General features: G+C 43.2%; 1 protein-coding gene across 5 annotated transcripts in view; it reads left to right on the forward strand.

Annotated features, from left to right (window-relative positions):
* The window catches only part of LOC139542053 (agrin-like), a 409,208-nt gene that overhangs the window by 240,025 nt on the left and 141,501 nt on the right, over positions 1-27,682 (forward strand). For all 5 annotated transcript variants that reach the window (XM_071347046.1, XM_071347047.1, XM_071347049.1 and 2 more), the window contains 2 exons: positions 23,829-24,053; positions 25,470-25,694. In XM_071347046.1, coding sequence (XP_071203147.1) covers positions 23,829-24,053; positions 25,470-25,694 — 450 coding nt within the window. The remainder of the gene's footprint in view (positions 1-23,828; positions 24,054-25,469; positions 25,695-27,682) is intronic.

The raw sequence follows: 27,682 nt of genomic DNA on the forward strand, positions 1-27,682 counted from the left end.
GTTTTCTCCCGCCCCTCTCCCGTCTCCCTCCTTCCCCTCCTCTCCCTCCGTTCCCTCTGTCTCTCTGTGGGTAACTGGAGGACAACATGCCTGACTGGCTGTTTGAAAGGCATCCCTGTCTTATCTCTCCAGCGCCAACAGACACCACTTCACTTCCTCCAGCGATGAAGAAAGTCTGCCTCAGTACTCTGTGTGTCTGACTCTGGCTGTACCTCACTTCTCTTTCCTAACCCACCTCCTTAACCCACCTCCTCAATCTCACTCCACAGTTGGTATAACCAAGGCAGTCAGTCCAAAGGGAACTCTGTCTGTCCGTCTGTCTGTCTGCCCGTCTGTCTGCCTGTTTGTTGGCTTTCCTGTGGTTATGTCTTTGCTGCAGTCGAACTGAGGAAGCAACATAGTGTTAAATGTGTTAATGTGCAAATCAATGTGTTTTGTTTCCCTCTTATTGACTGTTAAAACCATGCACTTCAATACCAAGGAAACGGTTGGTTTGCTTCTCTTTGGGTCTGTCTGGCGCCTTTGACAGGAATCTAATTGCAAAGTAAAGCTGGATACTGTAGTTTTGGTTCAAGCAAACTGGTGGCACCCACTTCCTAAGTCTGGTTCCGAATGGGAGACCATGTAAATCTCAGTTAACCACTCTCCAACCTTTAATAGAAGCTTGAAGAGGAGCTACAGTCCCCACAGTAGACAATTACCTCAGAATCAATACAGAATGTTCCCTTTCATGGTCTTCCATAGAAGACAAATCACAAAGACGTTCCAAGAAAAAGAAGCAGATCGTACGGATGTTATTTGAAGCTGTAGTCTGTAGGGTAGTTGTTTTTTTCTCTACCAGCCTTATATGGAGCAAAGCATTCCCAGACACCTAATCCCTGATACTTTGCCCCCAGGCCCAGTTGTAGGGCGGACTACAACTCAAAGCCGCCAGTTTTTCTCTGACTGCACTTTTGTGATGGCCGGTGCTAGTTAGGATGTAGTTAAGATGTTAGTGGCATAGAAAGACTGATGTATCCCTGGCCGTCTTATAGAGCTCTGGGAAGAAGCCTCGGACTCCAAAGCCCCTGGGCCGAAGGAGAGGCAAGAGGAACTTGAAACGAAAGTGAACTTCCTCCGCCTTTTGCCGTCCCTTCATTCCTCCCTCTCCCCTCCTCCTTCCATCACTCTCCCCTCCATCACTCTCCCCTCCTCACTCCCATTAGCCGACAGATTGTTGTTTACTCAGGCAGCGTGCGTGCGCTCCCCCTGGCGACAGAGTTATGGACGCGTTGGTCCACCAGACTTAGCGCATTTGGGCGGAAGTGTCTGGGAATGAGTTTAGTCGAACTCGAACCACACTCGTCAGCCAGCTTCCCCCTATACAGATGGCTTTGTCAAACTAGGGACTCTAGTCTCTCTCCTAAAAACATCTGTCTGGCAGAATGGCCATTAACACTAGAAAAGCCGGGCCTCAAGGAAGCCCCTTTGAGCCAATGAGTCATTTTAAATAGTCAAATACATTTCATATATGTTATTGGGAAATAACCCTTTGGTTGTGTTTTATAAGGGTCTGGGTAACATCAGAATACTGAACACAAATATGAGGCTGCTGCCACGTGCTTACGGGCGGAGTGCATGGAACGGTGGTTATTCTTGGAAAAAGTTATATTTTGAAATAGTGCTCATCTCTAAAATGTTTAGTTATTTGGTAAGGGTTTTGGAAACTTCAGAATCAAAACATCATAGAAATCAAAACATCATCTCTCAAAATGACTCACTCAGCTCTTCTAGTGTGAAAGGCCAGTTTTTTTCTTGGTCATTTTTGTAATATCTTGATATTTAAATGGCAATAGCAATGTGGTGGAATAAAGGAACAGATGACACTTGACTGATATTGGCTATCCACAGTTTCTGTCATATGGATACGTTCAACTGTCGATTTCGGATTCTCGCTCTCTTGTCACTCTCTCTCTCTCTTAATTGGGTGTTAGTCATCTCTGTGAAGTGTCATTTAGCCATTTTAACTGGCTGCTGGCCCCATCAGTAGGGTCTCAGCTCTGCTGCCCTACTGTAGCAGCTGTAATGTGATCCACTGACTGATTCAAATCAAATCAAATTGTATTAGTCACATGTGCCGAATACAACAGGTGTAGACCTTACAGTGAAATGCTTACTTACGAGCCCCTAACCAACAATGCAGTTAAAAAAGATACGGATAAGAAATAAAAGTAACAAGTAATTAATTTAAAGAGCTTAAAGAGCAACAGTAAAATACCAATAGCGAGACTATATACAGGGGTTACCGGTACAGAGTCAATGTCCTGGGGCACAGGTTAGTTGAGGTAATATGTACATGCAGGTAGAGTTATTAAAGTGACTATGCATAGATGATAACAACAGAGAATAGCAGCGGTGTAAAAGAGGGCAGGGAGGGAATGCAAATAGGCTGGGTAGCCATTTGATTAGGTCTTATGGCCTTATGAGTCTTATGGCTTGGGGGTAGAAGCTGTTTAGAAGCCTCTTGGACCTCTTGGCGCTCAAGTACCGCTTGCCTTGCGTTAGCAGAGAGAACAGTCTATGACTAGGGTGGCTGGAGTCTTTGACAATTCTTAGGGCCTGGTATAGAGGTACTGGATGGCAGGAAGCTTGGCCCCAGTGATGTACTGGGCCGTTCGCACTACCCTCTGTAGTGCCTTGCAGTCGGAGGCCGAGCAGTTGCCATACCAGGCAGTGATGCAACCAGTCAGGATGCTCTCGATGGTGCAGCTGTAGAACCATTTGAGGATCTGATGACCCATGCTAAATCTTTTCAGTCTCCTGAGGGGAATAGGTTTTGTCGTGTCCTCTTTACGACTGTCTTGGTGACCATAATCCACTCTCAGGATGATTGCTGATGCCTTCTCATTCTCTATGTCTTTTTGTCTTTGTATGCCTCTATTTTGTGAAGAAGTCACTTTTCCTTTATCGTAATAGTTATTCTCCTCTATGACCATGTATTTTCAATGTATTCAATGGCAGTTCTTACTTTTGCCACAAGGGGCACTGTGCCGATTTCCCTATGCACTAACTAAACAAACATACTCACAAACAGACACAGACACACACAACCCAATTCACGCCCACCCAACACAGAGAATCCCACTCGTCCTAGCGGATTCCAGATGATAACAGCAGTGTGTTGAATTTTATTGCCTCCCTCGCCTCCTTCTCCCACTCATCCTGTAGTACTGAGCCTTGAGATCCTTTCCAAACATATCCCTGTCTCTTTCTCTCTTTCTCCCGTCACCTCGAGAGGACCTGGGTTTGATGAATGCACTAACTGGATAAGAGTGTCTGCTAAATGACTAGAATGTAACTGTAGATAACAGATTATGGCGCCGGCTCACACATTAAAAGGCACACCACGCACACACACACAATGACAAACAGAAGCTTGGTTTGACACATTTTTTATTTATTATTTATAATTATTATTAGTAATCCACTGACGTTGGTTAATGTTTTGCCCTTTATGCCAAGCGAAAAACAAGATCAGATATGGAAGGATAAGCTGGGAGTCAATGGAACATTTTATATCAGTGAGGAAACCAAAATGGTGACAAACAATCCCTTTTGTTTGTGGCTCCGGTTGGGTGTGAAAATGCTTGTCTGGGAGTGTGTGTGGACGTGGAGATAAAGTGGGATCAGTAAAATGCCTATAATTAGTAGCCCATCATCATCTACTATGCAATGCTTATGGATTAGGCTTGATTGAACGGAAAATGGCCACAGGTAATGATGGTAACTCATCCTCACCTCTTTCTATATGGTATCTCTCTGTCTCCCTCTTTCTCTCTCTCTTCCCCTTTCCTGCTCGTGAGATGTGGAAGTGGGAAGTTTACATACACCTTAGCCAAATACATTTAAACTCAGTTTTTCACAATTCCTGACATTTAACGCTAGTAAAAATTCCCTGTCTTAGGTCAGTTAGGATCACCAGTTTATTTTTAAGAATGTGAAATGTCAGAATAATAGTAGAGAGAATGATTTATTTATTTATTTTTCATCACATTCCTAGTGGGTTAGAAGTTTACATACACTCAATTAGTATTTGGTAGCATTGCCTTTAAAATGTTTAACTTGGGCCAAACATTTTGGGTAGCCTTCCACAAGCTTCCCACAATAAGTTGGGTGAATTTTGGCCCATTCCTCCTGACAGAGCTGGTGTGACTGAGTCAGGTTTAGTGGCCTCCTTTCTAGCACATGCTTTTTCAGTTCTGCCCACAAATTTTCTATAGGATTGAGGTCAGGACTTTGTGATGGCCACTCCAATACCTTGATTTTGTTGTCCTTAAGCCATTTTGCCACAACTTTTGAAGTATGCTTGGGATCATTGTCCATTTGGAAGACCCATTTGCGACCAAGCTTTAACTTCCTGACTGATGTTTTGAGATGTTGCTTCAATATATCCACATAATTTTCCTATATCATGATGCCATCTAGTTTGTGAAGTGCACCAGTCCCTCCTGCAGCAAAGCACCCCCACAACATGATGCTGCCACCCCCGTGCTTCACGGTTGGGATGCTGTTCTTCGGCTTGCAAGCCTCCCCCTTTTTCCTCTAAACATAACTATGGCCAAACAGTTATATTTTTGTTTCATCAGACTAGAGGATATTTCTCCAAAAAGTGCGATCTTTGTCCCCATGTGCAGTTGAAAAACCGTAGTCTGGCTTTTTTATGGCGGTTTTGTAGCAGTGGCTTCTTCCTTGCTGAGCATATTTTCATGTTATGTCGATATAGGACTCGTTTTACTATGGATATAGATTATTTTGTACCTGTTTCCTCCAGCATCTTCACAAGGTCCTTTGCTGTTGTTCTGGTACCTTCAGGCGTTTGGAAATTGCTCCCAACGATGAACCAGACTTGTGGATGTCTACAATTTTTTTCCAAGGTCTTGGCTGATTTCTTTTGATTTTACAATGATGTCAAGCAAAGAGGCACTGAGTTTGAAGGTAGGCCTTGAAATACATCCACAGGTACACCTCCAACCTCCAAATTATGTCAATTAGCCTATAAGAAGATTCTAATGCCATGACATCATTTTCTGGAATTTTCCAAGCTGTTTAAAGGCACAGTTAACTTAGTGTATGTAAATGTTTGACCCACTGGAATTGTGGTATAGTGAATTATAAGTGAAATAATCTGTCTGTTAACAATTGTTGGAAAAACTACTTGTGTCATGCACAAAGTAGATGTCCTAACCGACTTGCCAAAACTATAATTTGTTAACAAGAAATTTGTGGAGTGGTTGAAAAACAAGGTTTAATGACTCCAACCTAAGTGTATGTACACTTCCGACTTCAACTCTATATAGCAATTGGAGGATACCACATTTTCTTCCGACCACCCATTTATGGGAGAGTGTCTCTCTCTGTACTCTTTGCTGCCTCAATACTCTCCCTCTCATTTACCCTCTCTCATTTCTTCCTCCCGCTCTCTCGAGCTGTGTTTCATCCTACCCTCTCCCCATCGTCCTCAGAGTAATCTCATGTTCTCCCTGCCCCCCCCCCCCCCCCCCGCCCCCCCCGTCTCCATCAGGTTAATACTGTGTGCAGAGCCTTCAGAAAGTATTCATATCCCTTGACTTATTCCACATTTTGCTGGGTTACAACCTGAATTCAAAATGGATTCAATCCATTTTTGTTGTGTTACTTTCGGTGCTTCACAGATCAAGCCGGTCTATATCAGGGCAGATGACGCCATATTATAGTGAGCACGGCGCCTGCTCCACTTACACATTGCTAGCCTGCACTGGGAGACGGGTGCATCATGTTAGCTCCCCACTCATGATGCACAGAAGCTAACACACTTGAATAATGCGACACGGCATGTACAGGAATTTTTGAAACTGTTAATTACGGTTTGCAAAACGGTTTGCAAAACAATGACAATACATTAGAACACTTTACAATGCAGGAATGTACCGGTAGCTTTGAGCTTTTGTCGGCTAACCTTTCTTGCTAGCTGATAGCTGAAGCTCAAATCCATTCACTACCCGAGTACTTTGTTTGTAATAATATGTAAACCATACTTTTTGTAGCTGATTTCAAAGATGATTACCACCCAGGGCCTCCCGGGTGGTGCAGTGGTCTAAGGCACTGCCTCGCAGTGCTAGCTGTGCCACCAGAGACTCTGGATTTGAGCCCAGGCTCTGTCGCAGCCGGCCGTGACCTGGAGGCCCATGGGGTGGTGCACAATTGGCCCAGCGTCATCCGGGTTAGGGAGGTTTTTGCCGGCAGGGATATCCTTGTCTCATCGCGCACTAGCGACTCCTGTGGCGGGCCGGGCGCAGTGCACGCTGACCAGGTCGCTAGGTGTACGGTGTGTCCTCCGACACATTGGTGCGGCTGGCTTTCGGGTTGGATGCGCGCTGTGTTAGGAAGCAGTGCGGCTTGGTTGGGGTTGTGTTTTGGAGGCTCTCGACCTTCGCCTCTCCCGAGTCTGTATTGTTGCAGTGATGAGACAAGACAGTAACTACTAACAATTGGATACCACGAAATTGGGGAGAAAAAGGGGGTACATTTAATTTTTATTTTTATAAAAGATGATTGCCGCCCAAAAAGTTAGTCATTCACTTATTTGGTCTCTCCCACATCTCTCCCAAACATGATCTATTGGCTCAGCAAACTGACTGTGCTCCAACTGGCCACCCCGCTCCTGCCTTGATGTCATTACTGGTTAAAGAGACAGCGCACATTTAAAAAAAAAAATAAGCTACTTCTATCCAAATGTTGTTGATCAGTACAATAAATTAAGTCCCAAACGGAAGGGAAATAGATTGTCATCTGTAGCCCCATGAAATCAGCCAAAACAAGCTCAATAATTCGATGCATTCACACACTGCTATTGAATAGGCTATCACCTGTATTGTGCGTAGGCCTATGCGACATCTTTATTTACCCAGTTTATTAATAGAGATTTACAATTCAAATAAATTATCATTATTGTTATGTACTTGGATTTGTAAAAACAATTGATTCATTAATGCATACATGGATCTATGAAAATATGTTCATTTGCCATTCTGTGACTTTGGCTAATATGCCTTATTTGTTTTGCTGTGGTATCGTTTTGTGAAACTAAACCTGGTATCGAAGTTAACATTTTAGTATCCTGACAGTACTACCGTCAGTATAGGAACTCGGGCTTCCTGTTTGTTTTTCACACTGGAATGTATCAACAGGCTCATTTGTTGTGCTCCGCTATCTCCTCGCTCCCCTCCTCCATCTGGCGTGCAGCTCGCAGAACGAAGTGGCTTATGAAAACTACAGCTGAGATATTGAATTATTATATGTTATATGTTGAAAAGGCAGTATACTACGGGGGCTGTAGTGTTTAGATTTAAGAAGGTTATCTGTTGTGTGTGTGACAGAGTTATTAGCCTTTTAATATGACTTTTAGCGTGTGTGTACATGCAAAAGAAAAAACAGCTGACACATTAAGAGAAATCCAGACATTTAAATCCTGTTAAAGCTGGACTCCTTAATAGGTGAAACTGACACTTCTGTTTGGAATATTACATTAACAACAAAAATTCAGCAAAAAGTTTTTGCATGCGCGATAGAAAATGTGCTGCACTTTTTTTTCTCTCGCTGCTGGACGCTCCTCACCTCAGTTTCATCAACAAAATAAAAACAATAACAAAGGCTCTGGGGGCGAACAGTGGCACTGTTTCCCCTAATGCGGATTCAATCTTTAAAGGAGCACCCCCCACATACTCCCCTCCCTCCCCAGCTACATACATGGTGGCTCTTTTGTCAACAAGCAGGAGAAAAATGTTCAAACCCCTGGCCCTTGAGTGCATCCAGGAGTCCTTCTCTGTAGTGTGAGGTTTTTGTGGCCGATTTTCCAGACTCAAAAGCATGTAAGCGAGAGCGACAGCTGCAGTCAAATAAGGTCTTTGAAGAACTACATCAAATGGGAAAATCATCTCCCAGCTATTTGGCTGACAGCGGCAGCGGAGTGGGGCGGCGGCACATGGACAACGTGAGGGCAACATAGAGGGGTGGCGAGGGGCGATGCTTTGTGTGTTGTCTGTGGTAGGGTGGCCAAGTGGATGCTGGGAGGAGGGCTTTTTATTCATTGTCTGCATCCCTTGCTCTCTGCTCTCTCATCTTTCTCTAGCTCAGGGTCTTAAACCTTTTCTTGCTCAGGGACACTCTCCAAGGCAAACCAGCGACCCAGGGACCCCCATCATACGTTATAAAAATAAAAAAAGACAAATAAACTTGTCTTGTCTTCAGGTGAATGATAATGGAAAGGAGAAAAAACGAATCAACATTTTAATGCCCTGCACCACAGGCTAAAATGACATTTTTGCATATACTTATCAATTTAGTCACTAAAAGTACAAATTTGAATGTCAAAATGTTGATGAAAATTTATATTTTTGTTAGTTTATCATGCTACCATCGACAACAGTTCATGAATTATAACTACTTTAAAATGATCATGCATCCATAATTTCAAAGGTCACTACATTGAATCACTCGTCATGTTAAAGCACATTTCATAGATAATGTTACAAACTCCACCAAATGGAGTAACTTACTTTTGAAAAGATGGTGATTGGGTCTAAATAGGCATTTGGTAGTTTAAATTCAGGGTGCTGTAAAACTTAAATTAAACACATTCTCAAATAGCTGTCTGTCGCTTTTGATAAATTATCTAAAGGATTTAGGTGAATTGTTTACGAGTGAACTTCCCGTGAGTAGCGTAAAGATTGTGACAAATAAGATAAAGGAGATCTCTATTGCACTCCACACTGCCCTCTCCCACCTGGACAAGAGGAACACCTACACTACCAGTCAGAAGTTAGACACACCTAATCATTCCAGAGTTTTTCTTTATGTTTAGAAACTTCCTTTCCTGTGGCGGTCCTCATGAGCCAGTTTCATCATAGCGATTGATGGTTTTTGCGACTGCACATGAAAAAACTTTCAAAGTTCATGAAATTTCCCACATTGACTGACCTTCATGTCTTAAAAGAATGATGGACTGTCATTTCTCTTTGCTTATTTGAGCTGTTCTCGCCATAATATGGACTTGGTCCTATTACCAAATAGGGCTATCTTCTGTATAAAACCCCTACCTTGTCACAACACAACTGATTGGCCCAAACGCATTAAGAAGGAAAGCAATTTCACAAATGAATTTTTAACAAGGCACACATGTTACTTGAAATGCATTCCAAGTGACTACGCCATGAAGCTGGTTGAGAGAATGCCAAGAGTGTGCAAAGCTGTCATCAAGGCAAAGGGTGGCTACTTTGAAGAATCTCAAATATAAAATATAATTTGATTTGTTTAACACTTTTATGGTTAATACATTATTTAATGTGTTATTTCATAGTTTTGATGTCTTCACTATTATTTTGCAATGTAGAAAATAGTACAAATAAAGAAAAACCCTTGAATGAGTAGGTGTGAATGATTCACTTTTGACTGATACTGTATGTTTATACAGTACCATTTTATTATCCAAAAATATATTTGTGTCCACATTTAACTGGTAAGAGTTGATTCTGATATGATTAAGGGGAAAATATTCGGGTGTGGTGCTTTATTTTGACCTCCAGTCATTATAATTGGAAGAGGAAGTCTAACAGCCTATTAGCTAGAGCGTTAACTCCAAACACTTTTAAAAACAATTTTTAAACAAAGGTTAGCCATGTGTTGGGTAAAAATGAATGTCCAAATCAAGAAAGCTTACCAGCAGCCAGCGGCATTTGCCTCACTGGTAACCTAATTGCGGGTGCTTTTTCAAAGCCTTTGTCAAATACCTCAGTGAGTATAATTGTCTCCAGTGAGTGTAATTTCCTTTATATTAGGATTTGATAAATCATTAGAAAGAAGATAGTCTCCTCTTTTCTGCAGTAGGTATGTAATTCAAAATGTGTTCATTATTTTGGGATATTCATAAAAACATTGAAGTAAAAAAATATTTATATTCATATATATAAATTTTTTTGCGGAACCCTGCTGAATACCCCTGCTCTAGCTCCCCACCTGCTGAGGGTTGTACACGTAACAAAAATATAAACGCAACGTGCAACAATTTCAACATTTTTAACGAGTTACAGTTCATATAAGGAAATCAGTCAATTTAAATAAATTCATTAGGTCCTAATCTATGGATTTCACATGGCTGGGAATACAGATATGCATCTATTGGTCACAGATACATAAAAAAAGTTAGGGGCGTGGATCAGAAAACCAGTCAGTATCTGGTGTGACCACCATTTGGCTCATGCAGCACAACACATCTTCACATAGAATTGATCAGGCTGTTGATTGTGGAATGTTGTCCCGCTCCTCTTCAATGTCTGTGTGAAGTTGCTGGATATTGGAGGGAATTGGAACACACTGTTATACATGTTGATCGGTCAACTGGGACATTTTCTGCTTCCAGGAACTGTGTACAGATCCTTTCGACATGGGGCTGTGCATTATCATGCTGAAACAGTAAGTGATGGCGATGGATGAATGGCACGACTATGAGCCTCTGGATTTCGTCACGGTATCTCTGTGCAGTGAAATTGACATCGATAAAATTCAATTGTGTTCGCTGTCCGTAGCTTAAGCCTGCCCATACCATAACCCCACTGCCACCATGGGGTGCACTGTTCACAACGTTAACATCAGAAAGCTGCTCGCCCACATGATGCCCACAACGCAAGAATCTGCCCGGTATAGTTGAAACTGGGATTCATCTGTGAAGAGCACACTTCTCCAGCATGTCAGTGGACATTGAAGCTGAGCATTTGCAGTTTGAAGTTGGTAACAACGCCAAACTGCTGTTAGTGTCAAAATCCTGGTGAGAACGACGAGCACTCAGATGAGCTTCCCTGAGATGGTTTCTGACACAGTTTTCACAACCGGCTGGTCTCAGACGATCCCGCAGGTGAAGAAGCCTGACGTGAAGGTCCTGGGCTGGTGTGGTTACACGTGATCTACGGTTGTGAGGCCGGTTGGACGTACTGCAAAATTCTCTAAAATGACATTGGAGGCGGCGTTCACTTAAATGAACATTCACTTCTATGAACATTCACTTCTATGAACATTCACTTCTATTGCAACAGCTCTGGCGAACATTCCTGCAGTCAGCATGCCAATACGCTCCCTCAAAACTTGAGACATCTGTGGCTGTCAGAATGGTGGGTGTAGCTGGTGTATGCAGTCAGGCGCAGGAGAGCAGAGAATTGGGAGCAACGTAACTTTACTCAGAATAATGAATGGTGCAAGGTAAAACAATACACTTGCCCAAACACAAACACACGAACATCAACTTTTACGCACGGGCAAGAAACAGCACCCGTCGAAATAACCAGTCACCAACATACCGAACAATGACCTAAAACAATCCCGCAAAACACCATGGGGAAAACAGAGGGTTAAATACATGAACAATAATTAGGGGGATGTAAAACAGGTGTGTAGAAACAAAGACAAAACAAATGGAAAATGAAAAGTGGATCGGCGATGGCTAGTAGACCGGCGACGCCGACCGCCGAGTGCCGCCCGAACAAGGAGAGGAACCGACTTCGGCTGAAGTCGTGACAGTGGCATTGTGTTGTGACAAAACTACACATTTTAGAGTTGCGTTTTATTGTCCCAAGCACTATGTACACCTGTGTAATGATCATGCTGTTTAACCTTTTGTCAATAGGGGGAGCTGTTAGCATTATTTTTTTTTTTACATTTCCAAATTAAACTGCCTCGTACTCAATTCTTGATCGTACAATATGCATATTATTGTTATTATTGGATAGAAAACAGTCTATAGTTTCTATAGGAGTTGAAATTTTGTCTCTGAGTGGTACAGAACAATTTCTACAGCACTTTTCATGACAGGGTTCAGATTTCAGAAATTTTTACCTCTGATCTGGGGTCTGTTTATAAGGCCACAGTGAATGCTATGAAGAAACCGACACTACCTACGTCTTCCTCTGGGTGTCTGTACGTCATCACGTTTTCAATGAACTCTATGGGACGTTCACAGCCATTATAAATGACAAAAATGTACAGAGACCCCTCTTTCTCAACGTGCGCCTCAAGCGTGAAGGCCATCGGACCTGCCTCGTTCCAAATCGTTTTCTAACCAGCAGTATTTCTCCGGTCATGTTTTCAGTCGTTATAGTTGTTAAAAACATCATAAGGTAGTGAATTTTAACCGTTTTATAGCAATTTATATCCGTTTAGTGCGATTCTGAGGAATTTATTTGTCGTGCACTTTCTAGCTTTGGGAACGTTTCGCGGTCTCGGTCGTTGTTAGTGGACATTTCGAAGGACAGAGGACATCTATCGACCAAAAGACGTTTATAACATAGAAAGGATACATTGCCCAAGAATATGATGGAAGATCAGCTCAAAGTAAGCAATATTTAATATGATAAACCGTGTTTCTGTCGAAATATTTTAAACGCATACATCGCCATTTTGTTTGGTATAGCTTCACTTGGCCAACCCCGTATTGAAAAGTAAGGATAATTTTAAAAATGTAAATCAGCGGTTGCATTAAGAACTAATTTGTCTTTCGATTCCTGTCAACCCTGTATTTTTTAGTCAAGTATATGATTAGCTTTTAATTAAACTAGATCACTCTGATAGATGACGTCAGACATATTGAGGCTTGATTTCCTAGTATTTTCATTGTGTAACCACGGTTTTGTATGGCTAAATATGCACCTTTTCGAACAAACTGTATATGTATGTTGTAAAATGATGTTACAGGAGTGTCATCGGAAGAATTCTGAGAAGGTTAGTGAAAAAATTAATATCTTTTGGCGGTGGTTACGTTATAGCGCTCTTTGGCTGGAATCGATGCTCTGGTAACGTTGGAACATGTAGTATGCTAACTTATCGATTTATTGTGTTTTCGCTGAAAAACGCTTAGAAAATCTGAAATATGGTCTGAAATCACAAGAACTGGGTCTTTCCATTGCTATGCTTTGTCTATTTTTATGAAATGTTTTATGATGAGTAAATTGGTCATACACGTTGCTCTATCTAGTAATTCTAGTGGATTTGTGATGGTCGGTGCAATTGTAAACTGTGATTTCTACCTGAAATATGCACTTTTTTCTAACAAAAACTATCCTATACCATGAATATGTTATCAGACTGTCATCTGATGGTTTTTTTTATAGGTTATTGGCTATCAATATCTTAGTTGAGCCGAATTGGTGATAGCACCTGAAGGAGTAAGAAACTGATGGAGTTAGAATAGTGGTGTATTTTGCTAACGTGTTTAGCTAATAGATTTACATATTTTGTCTTCCCTGTAAAACATTTTAAAAATCTGAAATGGTGGCTTTATTCACAAGATCTGTATCTTTCATCTGGTGTCTTGGACTTGTGATTTAATGATATTTAGATGCTACTATCTACTTCTGAAGCTATGCTATCTATGCTAATCAGTGTGTGGGGGGTGGGGGGTGCTCCCGGATCCGGGTTTCTGAGGCAGTAAAAGTTAACCAGCTTCTTGATATGTCAGACCTGTCAGGTGGATGGATAAGCTCAAATTTGTTCCCAAAATTTGAGCGAAATGCGTATGGACAATTTCTGTGATCTTTTATTTCAGCTCAAGAAACATGTGACCAAAACTTTACATCTTGTTTCATATTTTTGTTCAGGTGTATATAGCGATTAGAGGACTCTGCACAATCCCCCTGTCACGCCCTGACCTTAGTTATCTGTTTTTCTATATATTTTGGTTAGGTCAGGGTGTGACTAGGGTGGGTACGCTAGTTTTGTATGTCTAGGGTTTTTGTATGTCTAGGGTTTTTGTATGTCTAGGGTTTTTGTATGTCTAGGGGTTTTGTATGTCTAGGGGTTTTGTATGTCTATGTTGGCCTGATATGGTTCCCAATCAGAGACAGCTGTTTATCGTTGTCTCTGATTGGCGATCATATTTAGGTAGCCATTTGCCTCGTTTGTGTTGTGGGATCTTGTCTACATTGAGTTGCCTGAGTGCACACCTGTAGCGGCACGTTTCGTTTGGTTGTTTGTTGTTTTGTTAGGTGAGTTTCAGTTGATTAAAATGATGTGGAACTCTACTCACGCTGCGCCTTGGTCTCATCTTTATGACGAACGCAACATCCCTTCCCCTGTGGAGCGATTTCAGTGCCAACAGAAATTGTATTTGAATTCTATCATTTTGAATTTTTATTAGGATATTGAATTTAATATTGTTTTTATTTGTGATTCACAAATGTTGTCATGGAATTCCTGAATGTGTATGAAGCATTAATAAACCCAGTGCAAAACACTGGATCACAGGGAGAAAACAGACAGACTGCCTGCCTCACTGCCTGGGAGATCACTCAAACCCTTCTCCTTGCTTTGTTCACCATCCTCTCCTCGATGCTGTATATTCTATTCTCTGTAATGGTTTTTGTAGTGCAGGGTCGTGTCCTCCTACTCCCCACTACTACTACCATGTCTTCTTCTTCAGCTAAAGTGAATGTTTCAGCATTGCAGTATTCCTCTAATTCTCTACCTCTATACCGCTTGTTATTATCCCAAGCCTAACCTGGCTTGTGTCTACCACTTCAGCACCACCAGAGAGATGAGCTCATTGGCAGTGAGGAGCATTCTAATTTAGGAGGTAGCCATGTGACTGTTCATCCTCCTACTTCTCCAGCCTTTCAAATGATAGTAATGATAGTAATGAGAAAATACAGGCAGGAAGTCTCTGAAGTTTTTTGGGTCGGCGCGTTCTGCTTGTTACGCCAGTCGCATTCGCCCAGGCAATTTGCCTCCTTGTCTGAGTCTGAGAGGAAAGGCTTATCGCTGCAGTTGCGAGGGGCGATGCTCCGTAATTGGACAAGCCCCTTAACATTCAAATCAAAACGACCCCCTTCTGTTCTTTCTCGCCCTTCTTTCCTTGCCTGTCAAGGCACCTGCGAAGGTGACAGAAAAAAATGTGAATGTGATGGTATATTCAATAAGGATGAAGGGAAGGGAAAGCAAACCAATGTAAATCCTTAACTACAGTTGCTAGTGGTTTCAATGGGTTTCAGTGGCCGTGTCCAAAATATGGCTCGCCTATTACTTACTTAAACTGCATACTGTGTACAGTCGTGGCCAAAAGTTTTGAGAATGACACAAATATTAATTTTCACACAGTCTGCTGCCTCAGTTTGTATGATGGCAATTTGCATATACTCCAGAATGTTATTAAGAGTGATCAGATGAATTGCAATTAATTGCAAAGTCCCTCTTTGCCATGTAAATGAACTGAATCCCCCAAAAATCATTTCCACTGCATTTCAGCCTTGCCACAAAAGGACCAGCTGACATAATGTCAGTGATTCTCTCGTTAACCAAGGTGTGAGTGTTGACGAGGACAAGGCTGGAGATCACTCTGTCATGCTGATTGAGTTTGAATAACAGACTGGAAGCTTCAAAAGAAGGGTGGTGCTTGGAATCATGGTTCTTCCTCTGTCAACTATGGTTACCTGCAAGGAAACACATGCCGTCATCATTGCTTTGCACAAAAAGGGCTTCACAGGCAAGGATATTGCTGCCAGTAAGATTGCACCTAAATCAACCAGTTATCGGATCATCAAGAACTTCAAGGAGAGCGGTTCAATTGTTGTGAAGAAGGCTTCAGGGCGCCCAAGAAAGTCCAGCAAGCATCAGGACCGTTTCCTAAAGTTGATTCAGCTGCGGGATCGGGGCACCACCAGTACAGAGCTTGCTCAGGAATGGCAGCATGTAGGTGTGAGTGCCTCTGCACGCACAGCGAGGCAAAGACTTTTGAAGGATGACCTGGTGTCAAGAAGGGCAGCCAAGAAGCCACTACTCTCCAGGAAAAACGTCAGGGACAGAGTGATATTCTGCAAAAGGTACAGGGATTGGACTGCTGAGGACTGGGGTAAAGTAATTTTCTCTGAATCCCCTTTCCGATTGTTTGGGGCATCCGGAAAAAAGCTTGTCCGGGGAAGACAAGGTGAGTGCTACCATCAGTCCTGTGTCATGCCAACAGTAAAGCATACTGAGACCATTCATGCGTGGGGTTGCTTCTCAGCCAAGGGAGTGGGCTCACTCACAATTTTGCCTAAGAACACAGCCATGAATAAAGAATGGTACCAACACATCCTCCGAGAGCAACTTCTCCCAACCATCCAGGAACAGTTTTGTAACGAACAATGCCTTTTCCAGCATGATGGAGTACCTTGCCATAAGGCAAAAGTGATAACTAAGTGGCACTGGGAACAAAACATCAATATGTTGTGTCCATGGCCAGGAAACTCCCCAGACCTTAATCCCATTGAGAACTTGTGGTCAATCCTCAAGAGGCGGGTGGACAAACAAAAACCCACAAATTCTGACAAACTCCAAGCATTGATTATGCAAGAATGGGCTGCCATCAGTCAGGATGTGGCCCAGAAGGTGATTGACAGCATGCCAGGGCGGATTGCAGAGGTCTTGAAAAAGAAGGGTCAACACCTCAATATTGACTCTTTGCATCTTTGCTTTCTGGTGCCCAGAGCTGCTGAGGCGTCACCCATGTGGGCATCATACATTATATTGTGAAGGAGAAGTCCAGTGGCTACACAACTCATGGAGGTTTTCAGAGTAGCTAGCCCTCTACAAGATCGTCACCAGACTCCATCTTCACCAACAGCAGGGAGGTTTCCAGAGTAGCTAGCCCTCTACAAGATCGTCACCAGACTCCATCTTCACCAACAGCAGGGAGGTTTCCAGAGTAGCTAGCCCTCTACAAGATCGTCACCAGACTCCATCTTCACCAACAGCAGGGAGGTTTCCAGAGTAGCTAGCCCTCTACAAGATCGTCACCAGACTCCATCTTCAGCAACAGCAGGGAGGTTCCAGTAGCCATCTCCCTGATCAGGTCATGAACTGTCCCTCTCCGCCTTTGGAAGATGCATACACTCAAAGACTAGGCCTCTATTGGTTGACCTAGCCAAATATAGCTAGGCTACTCATGGTGATGTTTTGCTTGTTTTTTGCTTTTGATGCACTTTGAGATTATGAAAAGTTATACAGAAATTAAATATATTATTATTATACGGTTTATGGTTTATTTAGTTTAGAGCGAAAATCTCTGACGAAGGACAAGAGGCCGACACGTAAGCATCAATAAAAAAGTGATACTAGCAAGAGTAGTGTGGGTTGATTTTTTTCATTCAAATTATCTCATTGTTACCATGCACCTGCAACAAGATAGCGCAAATGTGCGATTGCAATATTTATGTTGAAATGTTCAAAGTAAAACACCAACAGTACATTTTATTATTCTATTCCATGAGATCAGACCCTTTTTGCAGTAACTTTTTTGACTCATCATGTGCGCTACTGTTTATTATCTCTCACTTTACTCCTATTTATATGTACATATCTACCTCAATAACCTCGTACCCCTGCACATCGACTCTGTACTGGTACTCTGTGTATATCACCAAGTTATCGTTACTCATTGTGTATTTTTTACTAATTGTATTATTACGTGTTTTACTTTTCTATTATATGTCTATTTTCTGTATGTCTGCATTGTTGGAAGTAAGCATTTCACTGTTCTTCAACACATATGCTTTACAAAGCATGTGACAAATAACATTTTATTTCATTTGAAATGTAGGCTACCGCGTTACTAACGTTAGCTATAGCTAGTGGCAGTGAATAGTGCAGTGGCCACATGACTTACTCAACCTATTGTTGTGGTATTTCTCCTGCCGTGGTCGCCACGTAATTAAATGCCTGATTGTCATCAGACCCAGTAACCGTTTGAACACAAGCCCTAGGATAATGTTTAATATTAAGTTGTCGCTCAACAGCAAGCAAGTAATCCTGTAGCTAATGTTACTTTTCAAACAGTTACAGGTTCTCGTACTATTAAAGCACATACACTATATATACAAAAGTATGTGGACACCCTTTCAAATTAGTGGATTCGGCTATTTCAGCCACACCCGTTGCAGACAGATGTATAAAATCGAGCACACCGCCATGCAATCTCCATAGACAAACATTGGCAGTAGATTGGCCTTACTGAAGAGCTCAGTGACTTTCAACTTGACACTGTCATAGGATGCCACCTTTCCAGCAAGTCAGTTAGTCAAATTTCTGCCCTGCTAGAGCTGCCTCGGTCAACCGTAAGTGCTGTTATTGTGAAGTGGAAATGTCTAGGTGCAATAACGGCTCAGCCGCGAAGTGGTACGCCACACAAGCTCACAGAAGTGCGTGTAGAAATTGTCTGTCCTCGGTTGCAACACTCATTACAGAGATCACTATGCGCAATGCCAAGCACCATCTGGCAGTCCGACGGATGAATCTGGGTTTGGCGGATGCCAGGAGAACGATACCTGCCCCAATGCATAGTGCCAACTGTAAAGTTTAATGGAGGACGAATAACGGTCTGGGGCTGTTTTTCATGGTTCGGGCTAGGCCCCTTAGCTCCAGTGAAGGGGAATCGTAACGCTACATCATACAATGACATTCTAGACAATTCTGTGCTTCCAACTTTGTGGAAACAGTTTGGGGAAGGACCTTTCCTGTTTCAGCATGACAATGCCCCCGTGCACAAAGCGAGATCTATACAGAAATGGTTTGTCAAGATTAGTGTGGAAGAACTTGACTGGCCTGCACAGAGCCCTGACCTCAACCCCATTGAACACCTTTGGGATGAATTGGAACGCTGACTGCGAGCCAAGCCTAATCGCCCAACAGTACCCGACCTCATTAATGCTCTTGTGGCTGAATGGAAGAAAGTCCCCGCAGGAATGTTCCAACATCTTGTCGAAAGCCTTCCCAGAAGACTGGAAGCTGTTATAGCAGCAAAGGTGGGACCAACTCAATATTGGCCCATGATTTCGGAATGAGATGTTCGATGAGCAGGTGTCCACATACTGTTTGTCATGTGATGTAGCTAGCTAGCTAAAGGCATGGCAGGCAGCAGATTTGTTTTCAAAGATGTAACGTTACGATGAAATAGTCATGATCATTTTAAGAAGAACAAATATGACTTAGATTTCAACACCACCACAGAAGTGCTAAAGTTAGCTATCAAAACTAGCAGCCCTTCTCTTCCAATGCATTGTGACTGTGAAATTCCCCAAATTTGTGCTGCGAATTCTACGAAATGAAAAGCTGAAATACGTATAGCATCGTGGCATTTAAAACTTGATTTTTGAAAATGCACATACTATTTTCACATACTGAGAATGTGTCATGAGCGATTACGTTGCTTCCCGCTATTCTTTTTGTATTCGGTAGCACATCCCCATATCTAATTGATCAGCTGTTGTCAAAGCCGAAATGAGTATGACAAGCGACCATTTATAGTATACTATCTTTTTCGAAATGTCACATACTTTCTTTTTTTTCTTACTCAAACAGCCTACTATTTAGAACGCAAGTGTATTCGGGCATGGACAACGTGTCTGACATGGTTCAATTGTGAACATGGTTTAGAGTCTGTTGTAGTCATAGAGGTGTGTGTCTATGCCTCAGCTGAATTTGTATTCATGATCTGTACATGAATGCCTAAATACAGCCAAACCCCTCTGAATTGTACTGACCTTTTGGTTTGCTGTGTTTTCTCTTTTCCTTGCAGTCAATGAATCATTCCACAACTAGATTAACCATGTTTTATTTTTAGCTTTTAGTAATGTGGCTAGTCTTTCTGGGGTTAGAGCAATGCGGAGATTGATCCCATGTGCTGGGTTAATGGTGCACTGCTATGGGCCTGCATCTACCTTTACTCATTTTCAGGGTGGTAACAGATTCTCTGAGCGGAGTTGAGTGGTTGGAAATCCCGCTCATCACTCCTGGATCATGTTCTTACTCTGCTAAAAACCACTTCATGCTCACGAAAAAAAAAAACTCCCGCTCCAAATTCGCTCCATTCATTAAATCACAATTTAACCAACAGCAATTCATTTTTGTGACTACCTGGACCTACCAATTGATTTTTAAGTATTAAAACCAAACCATATGGAATTTAATGAAAAATATTTGAATAAACATGAAAAGGTGAATGGGATATACATTTTAAAATAAATTATAAAAAATTGTTTATTTATTTACTGTCCTATCCTGATGAAATGGTCCCCAACCCTATTCCCTAGACACCCACCTGAGAGACCCATACACTAAGGAGAAGTCCTTATATTTTCTATGGGTCTACTGTAAGTAGCCTATACGCAGCCAAATCAGAAAGATGAATGTGGTCAGAGACCTACTAAAGCAGCACCACCCCTTCAAGACTCTGAGCCTGCCTGGCAGGGTTGGTCCTACAAAGCCAAATCCCCCTGATGGGAGAGCATAATATTCAAGGAAATTCTCAAAGCTGCTAATGAGAACCTTGATGACCTTGTACCCAGCCGGTGGGGATTCTGGTGGGGTGCCCCCACCCAGGTAGTGGCAGTGCTGGCAACACACAGCTCACTCATACTAAACGAGACTGCACTAACACTAGCTGCAGTCACACTCTGGTGGCACAAAATAATCAAAGGTCTGACTGCACAGAGATGCTTAGGGAAATGGTCACAACATGTGTGTGTTTCAGGGGAAGGGGGTGTACCTGATCTCCATCACCTAGGACTTGACAATTTGCTAAATTTTGCATGCCTTCTCAAACAGCTGCAACTGTATATACGTTCGTAAACCAAGTCCTTTCTTGAGTTGGGCTCTGGGATGGAACAACTGTTGAGCATCTGAGCTTATGATTGTTTGTGGGGGAAAGGGGTTGAGTGTGTATGAGTGTGTATGTGTGTGTGTGTGTAACCCACATCTGTTGCTAGGGGGTAATGATGTAAGGGACAATATAAACTCAGCAACAACAAAAAAACGTCCCTTTATCAGGACCATGTCTTTCAAAGATAATTCGTAAAAATCCAAATAACTTCACAGATCTTCATTGTAAAGGGTTTAAACACTTTTCCCCATGCGTGTTCAATGAACCATAAACAATTAATGAACATGCACCTGTGGAACGGTCGTTAAGACACTAACAGAAGGCCAGCGTCCCGGAGTCGCCTCTTCACTGTTGACGTTGAGACTGGTGTTTTGCCAGTACTATTTAATGAAGCTGCCAGTTGAGGACTTGTGAGGCATCTGTTTCTCAAACTAGACACTCTAATGTACTTGTCCTCTTGCTCAGTTGTGCACTGGGGCCTCCCACTCCTTTTTATATTCTGGTTAAGGCCAGTTTGCGCTATTCTGTGAAGGGAGTAGTACACAGCCTTGTACAAGATCTTCAGTTTCTTGGCAATTTCTCGCATGGAATAGCCTTCATTTCTCAGAACAAGAATAGACTGACGAGTTTCAGAAGAAAGTTGTTTGTTTCTGGCCATTTTGAGACTGTAATCGAACCCACATATGCTGATGCTCCAAATACTCAACTAGCCTAAAGATGACCAGTTTTATTGCTTCTTTATTGAGCACAACAGTTTTCAGCTGTGCTAACATAATTGCAAAAGGGTTTTCTAATGATCAATTAGTCTTTTAAAATGGTCAACTTGGATTAGCTAACACAACGTGCCATTGGAACACAGGAGTGACGGTTGCTGATAATGGGCCTCTGTACGCCTATGTAGATATTCCATTTTCTTTCAAAAACAAGGACATCTCTAAGTGACCCCAAACTTTTGAACGGTAGTGTATTATAATTGATCAACCCTACAAGCAAACCAATACTCTATTATTATGGTGGCAGATTATAATAATATAAATATAAATACTGTTTTAAATACCTCTATGGACCATAAAGGAAATCACACTACAAACTATCACGCACATGCACTTGAGGAAATCACGAATGACATAGATATATTGGAACTAGTGGATATATGAAGCTTAAATATCCTGACCTAGTGAGATTTACAAGGAGGAGGCTCAATCAAGTTAGTCGTCTTGACTACTTTCTTATGTCATTCTGTCTGTAACCAAAAGTTTAAAAAGTGTTGATAGGGGACAGAATACGGTTGGACCATCAAATAATTGCCCATATATATTACTCTTACAGAATGTCCACATGGGCGAGGATATTGGACATTTAATCAAAGCCAATGTTGGAGAATCTCATATAAAATGGGATAAAGTTGTTTTATAATTTTTTTTCTTGTAAGTATGCCTAAAGGTTTTTTGGCTAAAATAAACAAATCAAAACGGAAAGCTCCTTGAATGTGGGAATATGCCAGGCCTATTGGGCCAAAATCTATGATGGCCTTCGCTCTGCTCACATTCTCTGGTTGGTAATACCTGTCACCAGTTGGCCAGCTCCATTTGTAGTATCACATCGAATTCGAACTGAAACAAAGACACATTCGTTAGCGACACCACTCCGCCGTGTCTAGAAACAATTTGAAGACGAGAGAGTTAGAAAGAGAACAAAAGATGTCAAGATGTGAGGGACATGTGTGAGACTTTGATCTGACGGCACAGGAAAAAAAGCACTCTTCTTCCCTCTCCCAGATCCTAGACTCTCATTAGGGCGACGAGAGTCGACCCCCAAGATCCACCGGAAGAAGTAGAGCACAGTCTTCTGAGACAAACATCGCCTGAAGTAGAGGAATAAGACTTTCTTTAATTGGAGATAGGGGGGGATAAAACAAGAAAGGGTACGCTGAAGGTTTGTGGATTACTATATCGTAGCATCCGTCCCTGAAGTGAAATTCATAGACAAAGCATTGCAACAAAATAGGGATATTGCACACGGATATACATTATTCCAAAAGTGGCAGTGCATACGGAATGAGAGTCTCGGCGCTTGTCAGAGGAACCCCACTTCCCTGGTGCATAGAGGGTGTTTGTTTTAATGCCTGTCATAAATATGTATCGGGGGTCTTCATCTGATGACGCTACTTTGTCGAGAATATGAGATAGAAAATAGACGTCCGCTAAATTAGAAGTTCCACCCACTCACATCGGCAGAATGAGTCACTCCGGAGTGGCAGTGGTGTTTATTAAGTAGCTGGAAACAAAGTTCTCTATAGGGAAATACTGCTTTCTTCTTTTCAGAAAAGTACACATTCAGGGGCTCCCCTCAGCTGCCAGAAGAAGAGCACGCTAAAGCATAGCAATTCAGATTGTATTGTGAATGCAAAATCTCCTTCAATTGGCCGACAGCAAATTAATGCAAATTGTTTGTACAGCCAGCCATCTATGACCGTCTGGGAATCCTTAGTCAGGGCTGTCATGTAATTCTTCAGCCCAGAGTAACCCATCCACTGCACTTTTTCCATCTGCACACAAATAGGCTGACACGCTGTTGTGAAAAGGTAGCATGTGTACATTTTGTATTTAAACCTCTATGGAACTTGCTTACATTGTTGTTACTTATGGTAGACACTGTAGCTCCCTGGCCTTCTTGAATTCTCCAAAGTGTTTTCAATGGATCTTCAACCAATGTTTCAGTCAATAAAAGACCACCGGGGTTGACATGATGATGGCTAATTGTGATGGTAGAGTCAAGTGTTCCTGCATAACCCATACACAACACTCCCCCCACCCTCAAGCACACACACACATATACACACACATTTTGTTCTATCCTCATGGGGACCTAAAATTAACTTCCATTCAAAATCCCTAACCCTTCCCATAACCCTAACTTTAACCCGCAACCCTAAAGCTAACTCATAACCCTAGCCTTTGTCCTCATCGGGATGTGATAAATGTCCCTACGAGGGAGAGTTTTCCTTGTTTAACTATCCTTACGGGGACTTTTGGGGATTTTAGGTCCGCACAAAGGTAGAAGAACCCCCCCCCCCACACACACACACACACACACACAAACCCTAATACCTACAGTACCTCTGTCTTCTCTCTCCCTGCAGCCCTGGAGGACCCGTGCAGTGAGGTGACCTGCAGCTACGGCAGCACCTGCATCCAGTCATCAGACTCCTTGTCGGCCAAGTGCATGTGCCCGCTGAGCTGCGACGGTAAGCCCGAGCAGGTGGTGTGTGGCAGTGACGGCCAAGACTACCGCAACGAGTGCGAGCTCTACAAGCAAGCCTGCCACACCCAGAAGAACTTCCGACTGCAGCACCAGGGATACTGCAGTGAGTCCCCTCATATACTTCTCATCTACCCTCCCTCCCTCTCCCTCCTTTCTTTTGTTCTTTCTTTCTTTTTTGCTTCTTTTTTTCTTTCGCTCTCTTCACATCCCTCTGGAGTTTCATTGTCTTCTATCTCTCTGACATCATGTGACTGGTTTTCAAATTCATAGCTTTTTTTTCTTCATGCAAACTCTTCCAGCTGTGTGGATTATTCACTGTTGACAAACAAAGCCACTTGTTTTTAGAGCTGGCCAGTTCGATAGTTGTTTTGTGTCACCCGCTGTTTGTTTTGGTCGTTTTCTCCTGAGGACGTCTGACTTTGAGACATTCGCGCCGAGCGAAAGAGCCAGATAGAGCTAACCAGACAAACTAGCGTCCCAAAAGTGAGACCCTGAGAGACTACAGAATGGAAGGGAGATGGAGTCTCAGGCCCCCAGAGGACGGCTCGAATATATATCCATTCCAAGCCGGTGAGACCAGGCTCCATGTTGCCTTACCCCCAGGGGGGAGGCCCGGGTCCTCAGGAGAGCTGGCCCGGTGGGCCCCTAAATCTTCCTGAGCGATTCTGTCCAAGCTTTGGCTGTCTCAACTGGCTCGCCAGCGTCAGACAAATGGTGATGCTTTATATATACAGCTGGGGCTAGGCTAGCCAGCACCTCCACGGTCTGTCTGTATGTCTAATTGCCTCTTGGAAGCCGTGCTGGTGTGTTAATGGGAGGTAATGGTTTTTGCAAATGGGATAATAGCTGGGCTTGTGTTGCATCATTGCATTTCTGGTGTCAGGTATTTTTGCAAAAAAAAAACAGTTGGTAATGATCCCACACTTTATATCCTCCTGTGTTAGCGATTCCATTGTGCTAATATACACAATCCCTACAATAACTGACCTTGGCAATGTGTTGCTGGCGTTGGCCCTGTTGTTGTCCTGCCTGCCCAGCCCGGGCTGTGGAAGTCAAGCTACCATTGTCACTTTTGTGTTCCTGTTGTCGCTCTTTGTTTCTCGAGCCAGGGCCTTTTCTCTCCCTTTCTCTCTCTCTGTCCTTTTGGTCTCATCCTCCACGGTGGTGTTTTGAATGACTTGCTCGCAGCTTGGCAGTGTTTTAATGCGGCGCAGAGGTACATAAATCCTTTTTGTCCCCTTGCTCTATACAAGACCGTGTAGAGAGATGAGACGAAGTTGAGCAGGCAAACAGCTCCTATTTCAATAAGCATCTCCCCAGTTCCATTATGATTACAGTTGATATGGCCACCAGCGCCAGCTGCCAGCCTGTCGTCCTCTTAGATCCATGGGCTTCTTGGCTTTCCACTTTGCCTTTCCAGGGCAGCCCGTATTGGTAGCAGGCCTATCTCCAGCATATCACTGGTGATGGATAACCATGTCCTACCACTAACCTCTCTCTTTCTCTCCCCTGTTCATAGACCCCTGCAAAGACAGCGAGAACAGTCTGAACGTGGCATGCCGGGTGGAGCCACGTACCCGCCAGCCCCTGACCTTTGCCCCCCCGGAGTCCTGCCCACCCGTCAATGAGCCACTGTGCGCCAGCGACAGCCAGACGTACGAGAGCGAGTGCCATATGACGAGGACGGGCATGCAGAAGGGCATTGACCTCAGGAAGATCCACCCGGGCCGCTGCAAGAAACAAGGTGTGCCAGCACGTTCATGCACGCACACACAAACTGCACTGCCATGACCAATAGATCATTTACCATGTTCTTTACGGGCTGTGTTGTGTTACATGCATGACACCAGATGGTTTGCTTGATAAAAGCTCACAAATGCTTATCTGGGCTATCTGCACTGTCAGGTTTACTGCACAGTCAGGTTACAGTAGATCAAATAAAATCCAATTGTATTTGTCACGTGCCAAATACAACAGGTGTAGTAGACCTTACAGTGAAATGTTTACTTACAATTCCTTAACCAACAATGCAATTTTAAGAAAAATAAATGTTAAGAAAGTATTTACTAAAATAAACTGTAAAAAAATGTTTTTTTTTTAAATGAAGGAGCAACAATAGAATATCATTAGTGAGGCTTTATACAGGGGGTACCAGTACAAAGTCAATGTGTGGGGGCACCGGTTATCGTCTAGGTAGCCATTTGATTAGCTGTTCAGGAGTCTTATGGCTTGGGTGTAGAAGCTGTTAAGCCTTTTGGACCTAGACTTGGCGCTCCGGTACCACTTGCCATGCGGTAGCAAGGAGAAAAGTCTATGACTAGGCTGGCTGGAGTCTTTACCAATTTTTAGGGCTTTCCTCTGAAACCGCCTGGTATAGAGGTCCTGGATGGCAGGAAGCTTGGTTCCAGTGACGTACTAGGCCATACGCACTACCCTCTGCAGTGACTTGCGGTCGAAGGCCGAGCAGTTTCCATACCAGGCGGTGATGCAACTAGACATGATGCTCTTAATGGTGCGGCTGTTAAACATTTTGAGGATCTGAGGACCCATGCCAAATATTTTCAGTTTCCTGAGGGGGAATAGTCATTGTCGTGACCTTTTTCACGACTATCTTGCTGTGTTTGGACTATGATAGTTTGTTGGTGAAGTGGATACCAAGGAACTTGAAGCTCTCAACCTGCTCCACTACAGGCCCGTCGATGAAAATGGCGGTGTGCTCTGTTCTCCTTTTCCTGTAGTCCACAATCATCTCCTTTGTCTTGATCACGTTTAGGGAAAGGTTGTTATCCTGGTACCACACTGCCAGGTCTCTGACCTCCTCCCTATAGGCTGTCTCATCGTTGTCAGTGATCAGGCCTATTACTGATGTGTCGTCAGCAAACTTAATGATGGTGTTGGAGTCGTGCTTGGCCATACAGTCATGGGTGAACAGGGAGTACAGGAGGGAGTACAACACGGGGCCCCCGTGTTGAGGATCAGCGTGGCAGATGTGTTGTTACCTACCCTCACCACCTGGGAGGTGGCTCATCAGGAATGTCCAGGATCCAGTTGCAGAGGAAGGTGCTTAGTCCCAGGGTCCTTAGCTTAGTAATGAGCTTTGAGAGCATTATGGTGCTGAACGCTGAGCTGTAGTCAACGAATAGTATTCTCACGTAGGTGTTCCTTTTGTCCAGGTGGGAAAGAGCAGCGTGGAGTGCAATAGAGATTGCATCATCTGTGGATCTGTTGGGGCGGTATGCAAATTGGAGTGGGTCTAAGGTTTCTGGGATAATGGTGTTGATGTGAGCCATGACCAGCCTTTCAAAGCACTTCATGGCTACAGACGTGAGTGCTACGGGTCGGTAGTCATTTTGGCAGGTTAGCCTGGTGTTCTTGGGTACAGGAACTACGGTGGTCTGCTTGAAACATGTTGGTATTACAGACTCGGTCAGGGACAGGTTGAAAATGTGAAGACACTTGCCAGTTGGTCAGTGCATGCTCAAAGTACACGTCCTGGTAATCCGTCTGGCCCTGCGGCCTTGTGAATGTTGACCTGTTTAAAGCTCTTACTCACATCGGCTACGGCGAGTGTGATCACACAGTCGTCCGGAACAGCTGATGCTCTCATGCATGCTTCAGTGTTGCTTTCCTTAAAGCGAGCATAGAGGTTATTTAGCTCGTCTGGTATGCTCGTGTCACTGTGCTTCCTTTTGTAGTCCGTAATAGTTTGCAAGCCCTGCCACATCCGACGAG

This window comes from Salvelinus alpinus, chromosome 17 (genome assembly GCF_045679555.1).
Source record: "Salvelinus alpinus chromosome 17, SLU_Salpinus.1, whole genome shotgun sequence".
Lineage (NCBI taxonomy): Eukaryota > Metazoa > Chordata > Actinopteri > Salmoniformes > Salmonidae > Salvelinus > Salvelinus alpinus.